This window comes from Lepisosteus oculatus, chromosome 5 (assembly GCF_040954835.1).
Source record: "Lepisosteus oculatus isolate fLepOcu1 chromosome 5, fLepOcu1.hap2, whole genome shotgun sequence".
NCBI lineage: Eukaryota > Metazoa > Chordata > Actinopteri > Semionotiformes > Lepisosteidae > Lepisosteus > Lepisosteus oculatus.
In genome coordinates this window covers 3,779,177-3,795,975 of record NC_090700.1, presented here as the reverse complement: position 1 = coordinate 3,795,975, position 16,799 = coordinate 3,779,177, and the positions used below count along the sequence as shown (strand labels likewise).

General features: G+C 41.4%; 1 protein-coding gene across 2 annotated transcripts in view; it reads left to right on the top strand.

The window, feature by feature from the left end:
* arhgap31 (Rho GTPase activating protein 31) overlaps nt 1-16,799 on the top strand; it is a 36,453-nt gene that overhangs the window by 7,571 nt on the left and 12,083 nt on the right. For both annotated transcript variants that reach the window (XM_015341683.2, XM_015341682.2), the window contains exons 2-4: nt 11,656-11,758; nt 13,240-13,384; nt 16,220-16,302. In XM_015341683.2, coding sequence (XP_015197169.2) covers nt 11,656-11,758; nt 13,240-13,384; nt 16,220-16,302 — 331 coding nt within the window. The remainder of the gene's footprint in view (nt 1-11,655; nt 11,759-13,239; nt 13,385-16,219; nt 16,303-16,799) is intronic.

The following is a 16,799-nucleotide window of genomic DNA, read 5'->3' as shown; positions in this document are numbered from 1 at the left end:
TGTCTCGGACTGATATTGTCCATAGCTCCCTTTCTGTTTAGCCCCAGAGACAAAACACACAGCAGTCATTGTAATTAGCTTGGCACGTGGTCAAGACAAGACCTCTGAATCCCACACGTCTCTTAGTTTCCTTCGGCCAAACAGGACTGTTAAACTGATGATCGTCACTATTATGGTAGACAGCTGATTTATGAGCTCAGCCCAGTTATGAGCACGTATTGCGAACAGAGGATGCCAGCTTTGTCTCTTGTCATGCCTTGGCTTTTGGGTGACTGCTTCTATCCATCTCAAGTGCGGTTCCTTCCCTACAGCCCATAGTACAGCTGCAGAAAGCAGTGAGAAGAAGCAGACACAGATTAAAGCCCACAGTGTGTGCGTGACAGCTCCAGCTCCTGCGAGGGAGGAATGCCTTCAGTTCACTTTCCGTGAGCAGGCTCTCTCTCCTGTCGCAGGACAGCGGCTGGGATGATCACAAACCCAACCAAAAACTTTCCCAAGTCAATCGAATAGACCTCCCCTCCTTCACCAGCTGTGCTTGACGGCCTGAGGAGCACAGAGATGTGTGCACTCTTCCTCTCAGACATTCTGACCGTAAAGCAGCGCTGTGCCGCAGAACCAGTGGCGATCTGGAAGCAGTGTTTATTCTGGGTCTCTGTCTGAGAGGCTTCCTCCTTCCCCCAGCTGCATCATGTCAAGGTGGGGAGCTCTGCTCAGCATGCCCTCCAGCCAGACAATGTGTAGCCGCCGATCTCTGTACCGCGGCATTCTTCACTCGGCTTAAATATTTATACTACATTCAACAAGACAGAGACGACTTCCTTAGCTTTGTGCGCAGTGTGTCAGAGTAACATGGAAGAAGTCATATCTCATGGCAAATAGAATGTTTTATTATTTATAGCTGCAGTAGGAAATGCAGCAGACAATGGAAGATTAAGTGTCTGTTTCTTATAAACAAAAATGAATTTTTGGTTATACATGTAGAATTTTTTTTTCAGTTTGAAGTTTCTCGTTTTTTTTTTACAATACATGACTAAAACTGTCATTCACTGCTCAGAGGCACTGGGTTTAATTGTATAGCATGCATAAATCTAAATCACTTCAGGCAGAAACAAAGTGTCTGAAAGGCCACAAAATTAGTGTAATGGTCTCTGCATGCGTCTAATCAAAGCTGTTTAAACTGAGTTCAGAGTAAATGCATACGCCTCTGTATGCCCCCTCAGAGAGATTTTGAATTTTAAGCCACAGCTCATAGTGACAAATCGACCATGAAGACCAAGAAGCTTTCAAAACAAATCAGGGAGAAGGTGGCCGAGAGGCACAGATCAGGAGAAGGTTCATTATAACCGTGAGTACATCCATCACCATGAAGTGAAATGTGGATCATGGCACCCAGACAAATTCCCAGATCTGGCCACCCTTCCAAACTGTCCGGCCGGGCAAGATGGAAACTAGTTAGTGCCGCCACAGTGCAGCCAAGAGGGACTTTCGAAAGCACTGCAAACTGGGACTTTGCAAAGTCCTACGTCTGAGAGGGGACTCACCCTTCCTGCATGGGCAGTAAGAGTGGCCTGCACAACGCTAAAACTTTGCAACCGAACCGAAAAAAAAAACCTCATCTTAATTTTCACACAAGATACCTGATGTACTGCAGGCACGTGGTTCAAGGCTTTATGGTTATACAGTACGAGACAAAAAACGAACTTTTTGGTCTACGTCCAAAGTGTTCCGTTCGGCGCACACCCACCACAGCACATCTCCCAGTCCTGGGCAATGCCCGTTGTCAAGGATGGGGCTGGAAGCATCATGTTAGGGGGGTGCTTCATCATCAGCCGCATGGTTTGGGAAGCTTGTCAGAATTGACTCCTAGAGGAGAACCTGTTTGAATTACCCAAGAAGCTAAAACTGGAGTGAATGCTTGCAGTTCAGCAGGACAGTGACGTGCGGCACAAGGCCGAAGCCACACTGAGCTCTTCTGGCAAGAGGAGGGTGGGTGTCCTTGATTAGCCCACAGTCCTCCCTTGGATCAGATATAAACTGAATGGAGAGGCTCGACAATTGCTGTTCAACCGTACCCAGTCAGAGGTGGAAAGCAGGTAGAGAACAATTACACTGTGAAGGTGGTAGAGACCTACCTGACAATGTATTTTCTGAGAAAATTGCTTCTGCCATGTACTGACCTAATGATTTGAATACCTATGGAATCAGTTAGTTTCACTTTGTGTATCTTCTTTGCAAGTTTTGCTAACATAAAAGCTCTCTCATGTAACAGTTTTCTGTCAGATTGCTACACATGAATCAAATTGTAATACTGGCAGTGGGTAGGCAATATTGCAAAGACAAGCTTTGTTCACAATATACAGAACTGAAGATACTGTATATGTTATGAATATTGAGATTAATTACAAAACCTACCCTTGTATGAGTCACATACTGTATAGCTCTTCCTACAAAACCAATTATTATACAAACATCACCAGAGATCATTTACTGCTATAGCATGTGACTTAGAAAAAAGTTTACGATGGCATCTTTGTGTGATTGTTTTGTTGCTGCTACAAAACAAGTCATCATGAGTCAATGTTTCTACGTTTCTAAGCATCGTAATTCTGATGGTTCTGGAAAAAACAGATCGTAAAAGTGGAATAAGGGCTGCATTTCCTCTGCATGTTTTTCCACGGCATGCTTCACCTCGGCCAGCCTCAGGTGTCGGGTTTCAGTGCAGAGCCGCTTCACGCAAGCCTGTTGTTGGGGTGACTTCAGCTGGTCACGTGGAACTGCAAATACTGGCCCCAGACAAAATATCTGGGTGAGCACAAACCAAATTTATGTTTGTGGTTAAGCATGAATTCATCCCCCCCACCATGAATTTAGACACTAACCACACTCTACAGGGGACCAGCAGGCAAGATAAAGGAAGTGCTTATGTTTCAGAAATGCTCAGTTCCCAAACATTTCTGCCTTTTGCGGGGATAGGAGTTTAAAGCAATGTTGCATGTATGATAAACTGAAATGTCACATGATGCTTAGTTTATTCTTCAGTTCCTCTCGGGATGTACAAACATCATTAGCACAGGGAAAAGGGACAGATGTTTTACTTTTAATAATCAAGCAGAAATCAAATGCTTCTTTGATTATATTTGTGGATTCAATATGAAAGAGAATGTTATGCTCACATTTAGACCTAAAGTCTGTTCTCAAGTACAGTAAAATAAAATAATAGACAATACAAGCACAGCTGCTGGGAGAGTCCATTTTAAGTTAATGTTATCCTGTAATTTCTTATAGGGCAGTCACTAATCTGTACATTTGTTCATGAATTTGTAACTTTGAATTGGACATGCTTTCCGTATACATTTGGACTTCACGGTGGGTGAATGGGTCCCTTCCAATTTTGTAAAGCACTTTGCAGTTCAAAACACTGTACAGAAGAACATAATTCATTTTATCAACATTTAAGAACTTGCTCCCAGTCACAAACTTCTTTTATGCATGTCTTCATTTGTTTTAGCGACTGCACAAGGCTCACTGCCAATTCAAGGCAACAGAGGATAAGTCACAACAACTTATAAACCAAACAGATTGTCAGTGACCAGTCCAAGCAACTAGCAGTTTAGGAATGCGTGGAAAGAAGGATTCTGGTTTATATGAAGTCAGACACTTCCTTACAGACAAGAAAGCTGTTTTTTCTTGCGAGAGAGATCAGCTCACATGTGGTCATGGGAGGACTTTTCTGTGATTGCACAGGACAGGGGATGTGGCCTCCTGGGTTCTGCTGTGACCAGATAAGCAAGCAAACTGCATTTAGTGGAGTCTATATGGATACATTCACCTCCCCAAAGAGAGGCTCTCTAACTGTAGAATGTGGTTTTCCAGAGGACTATACCAGAAAAGAGTTAGGTTGAGCTAAATGTAGTGCAGAGAGTTTGAGGTATATTTCAATAAAGAGACTATCATTTTAGTCTTTCACAGAGGACGGGGCAAAGATGTGTGAAATGGTAGATCGTTACAGAAGAGCCCGTCTTTCCCAGTGCCTGTGCTTGAACCCTTACCGTACAGGGATTGTTTTTTTTAAAGCAAGCAGATTAGCAAACAAAAGGTGGATCTTAATTGGTGGCAAACCATTGTGGTTTAAAGGGGGCTGAGTATTAAGAGTGCCCAGGGAAATTTGTAAAATGTAATTCTCCACACTCCCTTGAGTAGCCATTCTTGAGTAGTCACTTGGCACACTGTGTCAGAGTGAGCACACAGCCCACCAGAGCTTACTGCACAATGCACGCTGACAATTCAAGGCAATGGAGCTGCAGCAAGTTCCCAGATAATCAAAACAGGAAGCCCTTCATTGTAAAGAGAGTAGAAGGCTAGATCAAACAGCAGACTGAAGATCTCTATTTCATAGCCGGCTATAAATACGGATTTGACTTTAACTTATCAGGTACTCATATAGCAATTCCAAACCTCTCAGAGGAAGTCTCTCATTTCTACATATTCTTCCGATATTAAATTTTTAAACCCAAACCATGTACTATAGGCTTTCAATACATAGCCAAGTATCATTGTATAGAATATTTTTAATAACTCCTCATCATGCTTTGAAAAATACATTGATGATCATATATAAAGTATGCATTTGTGTGTGTATGAACGGGTTTAAACTGTATTAAGTGTAGCAAAGGGCTACAAAACACTAATGGATTGAAGAGAACAAATTAGTTTACAGCCTTCAGGGCAGTGATGCAGAACGAGGAGCTTCATCTGTTCCATATAATAATTTTATTAAAGCAACTTAATTGTTATAAGACCACAAAAAAAGGCAGAAGAGAGGAAGCCATTCAGTCCACCTTATTCTTTGTGTTGCTAGCAGCTCTCCCCTGAAGGATTGATACAATAATATTACATGTTTTCATAGAATTCCATTAAAAAGACATTGTTTTTACAGTATTCCTCAGTGATTTTAACGCACATACAACCCCCACATCGACAGAACACAGTGGTCTTCCACATTGTGTATCAGTGTGCTTCAGCCTAATGGAAAAAGGCTGCAAGCAGGAAGTCCAACAGTTTTGCAGGAAGTGAGTGCCGACATCAACAGGATGTACTGTGTTACGACCACTCTTGGCTCTTTTACAGCCCTGTGTTATGAGAAAGATGTCACAGGACTGGAATCATTATTTTATCTATCTTCCTAAACGTCTGTTAGAGACTTGAGCATCACTTTATAATTCAAGTACATGAACTACAATTCTGTAAGTGTGTAGTTTAAGACATTCATCATGTGAGGTTGTGCATTTCAACGGAATCTCTGAATTACGTTAAATACATTTTTACTGCAATTTTTTTAAATAGATTTTGTGTTACTTCCAATGGTAGAAATTTAGAGTGATTGATACATCAAAATGTGGTCACCTGAGGTATCATTCTACAAAAAAACCAGGATGATCTGTAGATTCTTGATTATAAACGCCATGCAATTGCTAGGTGTGGAGCAAAGCTATGCACAACTGCTAAGAGGATACTGCAAGAGTTAAGGAATCTCAATGAGCATTATTAACCATAGCTAGGCAGTAGGAACAATGATAATATCTGAATGAGACTTTCCCGCACAGAAATTAAAAGTATATCATGAACGTATGTCTTATCATAAGATGTAGCAATTCTACATAAATAAAGTGCTTTTATACTTATTTAGCCTTGAGACATTTCTTTGACTAGAAAGAAATCCCATGCATGCTTACATCTAAATGCAATCTACTGATAAAATCATGCAGCACAAATAATATCACTAAAAGCTACAGACTCAGAGATCAGAATGATACCAAACCAAAACTGCTTTCCATTTTTAGATAAGTTAAATACATTGAAGACAATTGAACAAACCTAAAGAAACATTATGTTAACCTAACATTTCCAAACTCTTCACATACAGTACCGTACATGCCCCCAAAAGCCTTGTTTTGGTTTACAATTATATTTTATAAATTAGTGACACAGCTTATTTTAAGAAATAAAATACTAAGACAGGGTTTGTGCAAGAATACACACACAAGTACAATACAAGTCCTTTTATGTTTTCAAAAATCTAAAACTGACGACGTATTTAATTATCATGAAAAAGCTGGTTGGACTGCTGGATCTGGACGTTTCCTTCTAAACCTCCTTTTTTCCCCCAAGAAGAAACGAGGATTAAAAATAAAACATTTTTTAGGATCAGAAGTATATAATTACTGCGCTGGAGTGAGGATTTCGCCTTTCTTTTTTGTTCATTCACACTGTACCTCAAACCTCAGAATGTCTAAATTAAAGGCAGGGACGGCGGGCCTGTGTTCCAGTGTATGTTTAGAAAGTGATAAAACACAGGGTGGTAACCTCCCGAAAGCCATTTTCTATAAGAGGAAGTGTTGGTGCGGGAGAGTCTCTAAGTAATACCAGCTGCAAGGAATGGGTGTGTCGGCCTTCCCCTGGAACAAACAAACCGTTTTTAACTTCCTGTGAACTTCTACCTTCCCAAAGCACAGAGTTCACAGCCAGCCTCCGGCAGTAAGAATGGCCTCTGTCTGGACACAGCGTAGAGAACGCGCTGACACAACTTCGGCCACCTCGGAGGGGCCGTCGTTTCCCTACGCTACCGTCGATGACTGCTGACCGACCTCACTTTCTTCACAGGGCCTTCTCAACCCACGGCAACACAAGAGCCAAGTCACCTTCGCAAGCCACCCTTTAAACACACGCGCGCGCACGCCCCAGACCCCGAGATCAGGAAAATAAAGCAAAAAAAAAAATCAACATTTTGAATTTTTCCACTCCGGGGCTAGTGCTCTCCCCACGCCTGCCCAGACCCGGATGGCCTTGCGTCGCTCAGGCCCGGCTGGCCTGTTCGCGCACTAGCTCTGTGACAGGCGGGTGGGGGCGTCTGCCGTTTGAGCAGAGCCAGCCCCACGTCAGCTGGAGGAGCGCTGCAGCTTGCAGCTGGCCAGCGAGCTCACGGGGCTGCGGTCTCGCAGCAGGGCTAAGGATACCCTGACTGACCATAGCTCAAGCATCCCACAGGGCACTCTGCCAACCGTGAGCCAGGGCTTGAGGAATCCCCACCGCAGCTGGTTCATGACACAACCCAGACACAGACTGGTGATGACTGCGTCGCAGGGCTCAGATGAGCCTCAGTAGCCCCCACCCGCTAAAGGAGTATTTTTCACAGGCCGTAGTACAGATTGAAAGTTTTTTAAAAACTAATTTTGTGTTCGCAATTGAGAATAATGTCCTTCAAAAATTATAACTGGAGGCAACCGATTTACACATGAGATATGGTTAGATCACATAGCGCAATCTCCAGCGTAGTCAATTCATTTGGCACCTTTTGCTTCTTTCAGCCTGATGTCTCAGTATGGAATCGCAACTCTGTCAAATATTAACAGCTCTTGCAAAGAAAGATACAGTTAAAGCCTTGTTTTTACCAACAGTCTGGAAAACAGCTTAGAGAAGATAAAATGTATTTTTTGGATTGTGGCCACAATCATGAAACACATGGTAAGGAGGATTAGCAATGGGATGGAGATGAATAAAAGAAGCATTATGACGGAAGGTGCCTCCAAATATTGGACTGTGAGCCGCTGAGCATGTGCAGAGGTCAGCACCTGCACAGGTGCGAGATAGAGAACAGACTGATGGGACAAGACACACAGCTTCATAGACGACCCAGATGACTGCTCAACGGACCGACATTCGTGCGGTTATGGCCTGCAACTAGATGTGTCCTATCGAGTACATTTTCAGTGAAAACACCTCATGCATTTAAGAGGAAAAAATGCTGACACCTACAGAGAACGGTGGAATTGACTACGCTGGAGATTGCTCTATGTGATCTAACCATATCTCATGTGTAAATCGGTTGCCTCTAGTTATAATTTTTGAAGGACATTATTCTCAATTGCAAACACTAAATGAGTTTTTAAAAAACTTTCAATCTGTACTACGGCCTGTGAAAAATACTCCTTTAGGGGGTGGGGGCTACTGAGGCTCATCTGAGCCCTGCGACGCAGTCATCACCAGTCTGTGTCTGGGTTGTGTCATGAACCAGCTGTGATGGGGATTCCTCTTAAAAAAAATATATAAGAAAACATAAACCTTCAGGTTACAGAAGTACAGGTAAGGCATTCATGCAGTGACTAGGAGAAGACATCTGGGTGCAAGCCAAAATAGCAGTCTGCACAGAACTGAAGTCTCAAAGTCTTTATAATGGATTTAAAATGGCACAGGGGACGTTTTCCCTATGATGCCACAAACACTCGGGGAGCCTGGTTGCTGGTCAAAGAAAATGTTCAAAAGCAGTAAAAGCTCTCCGAGATGCTGGCAATCATAGCACCCTAGGGTCTCAGCTGAGTGAGTAACCTGGAACAGGGTTTTGTGGAGGCTGTGTAAATGTGAACAAAATGTACTGTTACTGTGGGCTATAGATGTCTGAGTATTTTTACAGTGAAATCTCAAGGTAAAGCCATCTGTGGGGAAACAATTGAACAGAACAGAAGTCCTTATGGACATGGAGAGGCTCTGTACAGGATGGGTAGAAATAGTCAAGGTCAGGCAGGCTGTGTTGAAAACTAGCCGGTACTGTATTTTATTATGAGTGAAGTGAAATACCGTTTTCAAATGTGATCTAAATCTGTCTAGCCCTGCCCACAGCCTGCTTAAATAAAAGTCAGTGCTGCATGTTACTTTAATCGAGATGAGGCTGTGTTCCATGTCTCCTTCTAAACAGAATTCTGACCAGGTCAGCTGTAATTTGTAAAGCATGTTTAATGTAATGGCCTTAGGTGGTCTATAATTACAGCCTCTTTGCCTCAAATTTAAAACAAGTTTTTTCACTAGTGCTTTTCTAGCATTTTGTAAATGGGTGTGGTTCAGTGAAAGGGGGAATTAAGCACTTAAAAATATTTAGCGACAAAATGACATTATGCTAGGTCTGCATACAAATCTAAACTTTAATCCAAAGGTCTTTCTGCTAGAAAGTTGTGGTGGTCTTTTTTAAAAAAACTTTTTTTACCTTAAAAATACTGAAATTAAAAGAGGAGATAACCTCTTATATTAAAAGTTACATTCAATACTATAATATTTCCAACACAGTATTAACAAATTATCATCGTGTACAACTGGTGTTATTATACACAAGTCAAACTACGCAAATTGTAATTTGTGTATCTGTCCATTTTGTGAAGGAGGATACAGCAGAAGGAAAATAGGAGAGCCTTTTGAAAGTCCCATATGACTTTCCTTGCATCTGGACTCTGTGAGAACGTCTGTCCTCCGGCATCTTTACTTTGGAAATGGAGCAGAAAGGGCAAGAGATTCTGCAGGGGTTAAGGCCATTATGGCTCTCTGTGGGCTGGAGCTCCTCAAAGCGCAATTCACTCACCATGTGTCATCCAGCTTAGGATCAAATAAACAGAACAACATATGAAGACTTCCTGTAAGGCAGAAGCCACACAGGAATAGGCTTCAAGAGCAGAAATTGGTTTACATTATATCTCCATTAGTTGATTCAGGAGAAACTTGGAAATGAGCACATTAGAACTACAACACTACACCTTTTATAATATTAATCTTGCAAAAAGCTATCTTTAAAGAAAAAAAAAGCATATCTAGTCACAATACTCCAGTCTACATTAATAATGTTATAAAGGGAACACATTTACTCAATTTGAACACATTAGGCCATGAATTGTGAAATGCATACTGTACATATCAGCACTGTATTGTTGATCCAGTCATATTAAAAAAGAAATGTAAAAGAATGACTAAATTTGTGATAAATATACCAGATCACAACTGATTCTATATGATGTAGTCCATATCTATAGTGTTATTTCACTTGTCCCTACTCGAAAACTAGTAGCAAACTGTTCCAGGGCAAACTCCATTCCAGAAAGGAAGGGGTTAACAATGACTCTGCTTCCTGTACATCTCCCAGTCGTCTGTCTCCTGGCCTACGCACAGCTGCTACCACACTGATTATCCTCCAAAGACAAGTTCCTCATTCCTTGTTATGATTCCAGAGCAAAGTTTTCAATTTATTGTACTTTATGTGTGATGCATGCTGAAAACATACCCCCCACCCCAAGGAATGCATATTAATTTATAAATAATGCCCACTAATCATTTACATTTAAGTTTAAAAAATGCACAACACTTAAATTATGCATTTCAGTGTATTTATTTGTTTCTTGCTGAAATAGACAGGTGGCAGAAAATATTGAAAATGAATAGATGGAAAAAGTTCCAAGTCCATCCATTCCAACATGAATAACACCCTTCCAGTTCTGTTATTAGGTAAATAATTAATTGATCTGGATTACTTCACTGTACTAAAACAATCATTCTAAGACAAAATCAAATTGCAAGAGATCCTGATAGCGTCTACTTCCCAGCCTCTTTGACTTTCAAAAGAGGTTTTAATAAGATGGATACTTTATTGATCCCGTGAGGGAAATTGCAGGTGGACGATCAATAAATGTGTGGACGATCAATTTTCATCCATGACCAAATTTTCATCTAATTGAGTCAATTAGATCTATCTTCACTTTACAGTTACACAAAACCACGAACAGTAGAAACCTCCTCTCCCTGCTCTACTGGAGATATCCCTTCAACTGAACGTGCAACTGGATAACATCTGAGATGACTGACAAGAAAAGGCAGCTGTAAAAGTTGTGACGTCTTTGTTGTTCAGCAATCGTGAGAACTTCATTCAGCATTAATCCTTCTTTGCCTAAAAGAGTTACAGTATCAACAAAGCAGGAGTTCCGAAATGTGGCTGCACAGTTAAGGTTATTGTAGCCCATGCTTCAGAAAATCCCAGGAGTTAGAAAAGGGAAGGACTTTGCTTCTTTTTTAAACAAAAGACTCATTTGTTTTTTTTACAGTTAATGCCTTAATGCCCAGATTTACACAATTTTAATTTGTTTTAGAAGACTTCATATCTCATTTTATTTAGAGCTCAGGCACAGTATCTCAGCATTGTAGTGTAGATGACCAAATCTGCTCACAATTTCTCAAGAAAGAAAACTACTGCTGTTGTTGGGCAAACTGGTTAAAACGAAGAAACGTCATGATTCAAATAATGAGCTTTAACCAGAACCTGATGTGAAATAAAAAAATCGCAAGCAAGAATTGCAATATTTATGTGTGAGTAGGCAGAAGCGAGAGAGATTAGGGTTGACCTCCTCCTGAATTTCCGTTTTAAATGTAATAAAATAAACCCAAATTAAAATACATTATCCATACAGATGGGCAATCAACACCAGCCCTTAAATTCTTCCATAAAAATTAAAGACAATATATTCAACTGCATGGAGGAAAACCAAGCCACAGAGCAGATTGTGAGGGCCTGTTCTGGTTACTGCAGGAATCACCAGTTTGTCTGCTTGCACAGCATATTGAACATTTTAATTCTATAGTTGCTGAATGTTAATCAGATGGATTAAAGCTTACAGGGGCAGAGATTATGAACAGTTAGCAAAGCATTTAAACATGCAACAAAACTTAATCCCTTAATACTGACAGTCTCAAAGTGCAGAAGTGTACTATGGTACTGAAGAGGTTAGCAGTAGGCAGTTTCTTCCACACTGTACAGTGTTCCGCTAATTCCTCTTTCTTTCTTTTCCCAAGTTCCTCAGGTTCTTAAGAGCTGTGCAGAGTTCATTGAAGAGCATGGCATTGTGGACGGGATCTACAGGCTCTCAGGGATCACTTCCAACATCCAAAGACTCAGGTAAAAAATAAACCCTCCAAGTGGAAATTAAAAGGCTATGCATCCAGACCTGAAAACAAGAGGTTCTTCTCTTCCCAAAGGGTTTTGTGTGCCTTGAACCAGCTACCTGTCTAGATTGTTAAAGAGGATTTCCTGGGATGTTTCAAATGAAGGCTGGTTGGGATCTCGGAATCGATGTCGTGCCTAACAAGCAGGATGCCGTAAATGCTCCATTAGCCCACTTGTGTATAATTCCTAAATATAACCCACAGGTATTAATGTCTCGAGTCACTGTGCCTCCTAATGTTATAACATCTCCATAAGACTTCTTACTGAAAGTATTTGACAAGCACTAAAACAAATCCAACAGTAACAAAACAAGGTATGACTTTCTATTGAGATTTTTTTATAAGATCTGTGAGGAAGTATACCAAGGCCTTTCTAGAGCTAATTTCTTCAGACATCTTGGTTGTTCCTTCATGCAGAACAGGATCGGGTCAGTGGAGAGCACAGTGCTGAAGCACATGGTCCTTCCTTTGAGGTCCACAAAGTGGTCTTATGGTACTTACGGCTAAGGAGCATGAATAAGGATACTCCTTATACCAGTTCAAATAAACCTGCTTCTCGGTGGTACTGTAACTCTTGATGTGTTCTTGGTTTTCATGAGTGGAAATATCAGGGTCTGCATATAATATGAACAAGTGGTGGGTTTCATTACTTCAGACTCCAAGCTTATAACATCAGCTTTGATGTCACGCTGATATTCACCTTAGATTGGTCCTCAGGGCCCAGGACCACCAGCATGCCCAGGAAAGATAAACAGTATTCAGTACAGACACAGTACCATGACTCCATGCTGCAGTAACTAAACAAATATTTATAAAGTCTTAGCTGGTTAAAGTATTGACACCTAACTCGGCTGCTATTCAATAATAACTAGTTGGCTTGTCTTAGCAAACAATATCATTGCAGTCTCTACACTATAACAATATGTAAACTTGGCTTCTTTACCAGGAATTCCATGCACTTGTTTCTTAAACTCAGATACAATAGGTTATCTCCCCCTTACTCGGCAATATCCAGGAGTGCGTTTTCTTCACAGCAGTTTCTCCAGTCTTTCATAATGTATCCTGTTCATTCCCCCCCACCATGAGCCCCACATAATTTTATAGGAATAAATACGCACTGTGGAGTATGTAGTCCCAGCACAAAAATGTATTTATCCAGCTGCATCAGAAAAGGGTTTGTGATCTCAAAATAAAAAGAGGTCAGAGTGCTTTCCAAAACCAGAAATGTGGGTGTTGTTTTTGTTGCTACAAACCCAAAAGGCAGATCGGAAAACAAACAATATTTCAGCCATTTTATGACAACACCTGCCCTGCCTGCTGAAAAAGTGAGGACAGCTGCGTCCCAAAATAATCTAGATACCTGTTGCTTAGGCTTCCTTGGCTCATACCACTTCCACTGGCCTTGCTGCTGACCACTGGCACGTTTGTTTGCAGACAGGAGTTTGGCTCCGACCAGAGCCCAGACCTGACGAGAGAGGTGTACCTCCAGGACATCCACTGCGTGGGCTCACTCTGCAAGCTCTACTTCAGGGAGCTGCCCAACCCTCTGCTCACCTATGACCTGTATAAGAAATTCACGGTAAGGCACTGCCGTTTGTCCAGCTGGCTGGGGACTGGGCACGGCCTCACTACCGTGCCATGAGGGGCCACGGTCCGCAGGCGGCCCGGCCACCCCCTGGGGAAGCTTCTCCCTGTCCAGCAGGGGGCACACCCACCCAGCTGGCGGTGGCAGGAGAAGAGATGGCAGCCTCACAATGGCAAACGGCCATCCGATTCTCACCTGAGGATCGCCACGTCAGAGGGGAGGAGGATATGGCCAGACTCCCCAGAGGACCCAACAGGGTGCTGACAAATTAAAAATGGTGTCTGAGGACAATCCCTTCTGAAGCAGCACAAGGGTGAAGGGAACAGGTCTGCTAGCGATGAGAAAAAAGGCAGTTTTCTTATTACGGTTCTGTTATTCAGGGAAAACGGAAATGAATTCAAAGAAAACGACGGGTTTGTCTTTGGGGGGAAATAAAAAAAGTATATGCTGTGATGGTCGCTTAGGAAACAATGACTTTACAAAACCACAGAATATATAATTTGCAGGGGTGTCACAGGGTGGAAAATATTCTTCCGCTTGTGCTTTGTTACACAGAGGAAGAAGAAAACAGAACAAGAAGGCAGGGGACATAAAAGTGCTGGTTTTGGAGGGGAAAACATTAACAAGTCCAACAATTCTACAAATTTCATTATCACACAGGAAGTCCTTTTTGCTAGAAAATAAATTGTGGCCATTGATGCAGACCACAAAAGTAATTATAACAGACTCAATGTCTTTTTGATCAACTAGTATGCAAAACATTGGGATTGAGTCTGTCTTAATGACTCTACAAGAAGCCACGGCTTTTGGTTTTAGTTGGAAATGCAATGCTAAGCATTAGTCAGATTCCATCATCACTTCCCTCTTCTCCAGACATCCCTATAGAAAGGGATAAAACTAATGGGAACCACATGCAAGTGGTTAAAGGAACACGGACCACTTAAATTAAAGTCTCACTTTTGTAGCAGAGCAAATACACATATTAAGCTCTGTCTTTTTTCATAACACTTACTTGGACAGGAGTGGGGATTTGCTTCAGGCATTCAGATATGAAAAATATATCAATTATTTCCTGAAAGCAAGATGGTTTATTTGACCAAAGAAGATATTTAATCTGTTTTTGACAACCTCTATTTTTTACCCAAAGCTTTCAACATTAAACTTAATATGTATTTAACCTAAATGAATTGCTTTCAGGACCTGGATGATAAATTACTTTAAAAGCCAATATCACCAAGGAATTGAATACAAAGCCAAACATGTTTCTAATTTTTATCTGTTTTCTTAAGGGGGCACTGTAGAAATGTGATGAGGAAGATTAGTGTGGTTAAATAAAACCTTAATTTGATTAAATTAAAGCCCATAAAACTCCATTGATCCACCTCACTCTAGGAGCCTGGTTTACAATGGTATCAGCACCAAGACTTTCACAGCTAATTAAATACATAAAAGGCAGCAATATGGGGGGGAGTGGTGCTGTACGTCCAAAAGAGTTCGGATCAGATGCGGGAATACTGGACTTTAAAAAAGAAAAAGAAAAAGGAAGAGGCTGGAAAGCAACCGGTAAAGGTGTATTCCATGCGGAAAGGAAGAGAAAAGCACCACAACGTCTCTTCAGATGTCACCTGGCTCCATAACTGAAACGACACGTCTCTTTCCTTCTCCTGTCGGCCTGGACTGAACCTGGGCCTGTTCCCTTGAAGCCCGTTAACGCTGTGCCTGCGCTCGGGGAAGGCGGGCGATGGTCAGGCAGCCTGCAGGCCCTGCCTTTCTCCAGTGAGCAGAGTGCCAGCCCTCCGCTGTGTGACTCAGTTCCTCCACAGTAACACACACTATTGGGCTGCCTGAGGATCTTAAGAAGAACCATAAAGTGCTTCTTTTAGCATCTTCAGACTATTTTAATAAGCAACATTCCCCCATACAGTCAAAGCCACAGTTCCAGTAAATGTTTCCTCTGTGGAAAGTGAAATGCAGGCTGTCTTCTGGACTCTCACCACCTCTCACCTTCCATCAGTTGATTTAGTCGAAATCAGTTTTTTTACCTCTGATGACCTGCTGAAGCCAAGCTAGTCTCTTTCAGGCTTATTCTTAAGAGTATTAAGTATTAGACCCCAGTGACAAGATCTAAAAGAGTTAAGAAAGGGTGCAAGGGCTCATTTTATTTGTAGTGATTTGGAAGGTATGGACTCGAAGACCGAATGTTTATGAATATTGCTGACTTTGAAAAGCTGCCATTATCAAACTTATACTTGGGAAGAACATCAAAAAGGCTGGGTTTGGAAATATTTGATCAATGCACTAACTACTGGCAAAAAAACATGTATCGGCAAGTATCAGGAAAGACTTCAGACGGAAGTATGTGAATTACAGACTTGGCCATACATTGTTTTTAATACTATTCAATTCATTTTCAGTACTCCACCTTTTAACAGATCACTGCTAATTCAGTCTCTTCACAATCCAACAAGGGTTTACTTAAATCCTGACTTGTTGAAAAAGCTGCCGGCGTTTTTTTTCAGCCTGAGCAATATCACAAGGCTGTAAGGACCCCTAGTGGCTAACCTGAAAATGCAGCACTGGTCTCTTAACGGATCCTGAGTTTCTTATTAAGGGATATTCAAACAATGATACTACATTTCCATACAAAAAATAACTAAAATGGTTTTAAACCATAGGCAAAAACAAAAGCTGGTAATGATCATGTTTAAAACCTAGTCCTTATTCCCCAAAGAAGGAGAGTGTAATCTCAAATCAAGCAATCTGTCCAGGAGCCCAATTACTTAATATTGCTGACTTAGCATGCTTCCTTCTTGGAATGTTTTCTCCCAGGATGCAGTGGCAGCAAAGGATGAACAGGAACAACTGGCCTGCATTCAGAATGTCATCAAAGAGCTTCCCGCTTCTCACTACCGGTAAGACAGAGCTCCCCAGTCTGCACCTTTCTAGCGCCATCTCAGGTAACAGGTTAACACTGCAATAAAGTTTGTAGGACAAACAATATAGCACACCTTTTACCTGCCGTGTATTTATATATATGCAATGTATGATACATATATTATTAATAATATTCCTGCACTGGGAGTATTGAATCCCTGCATGTTAACAATGCACATGAAATCCATCCTATGGCACAGAGGAAATATTGTTTATAACCCCTTATTTTTTCTGAAATGATAGCTTGCCAGTGCTTCTCCGTGGCACATCTTATCCAACAGCGAGACTTACACTTGCAGTATGAGAACAATATTCCACGTCCAGTGTTTTTTTTATTATCGAAAGCTTTACGCATATGCAACAGAAAGCGTTCTGGAGAAGTGGATTAAAAAGCGAGAGGATTAAGAATTCTGCTGGCCAAGAGTCTGCAAAGCAAGCCACTAATCAAAACCCTTATGAGTGGTGTGACTAAGGG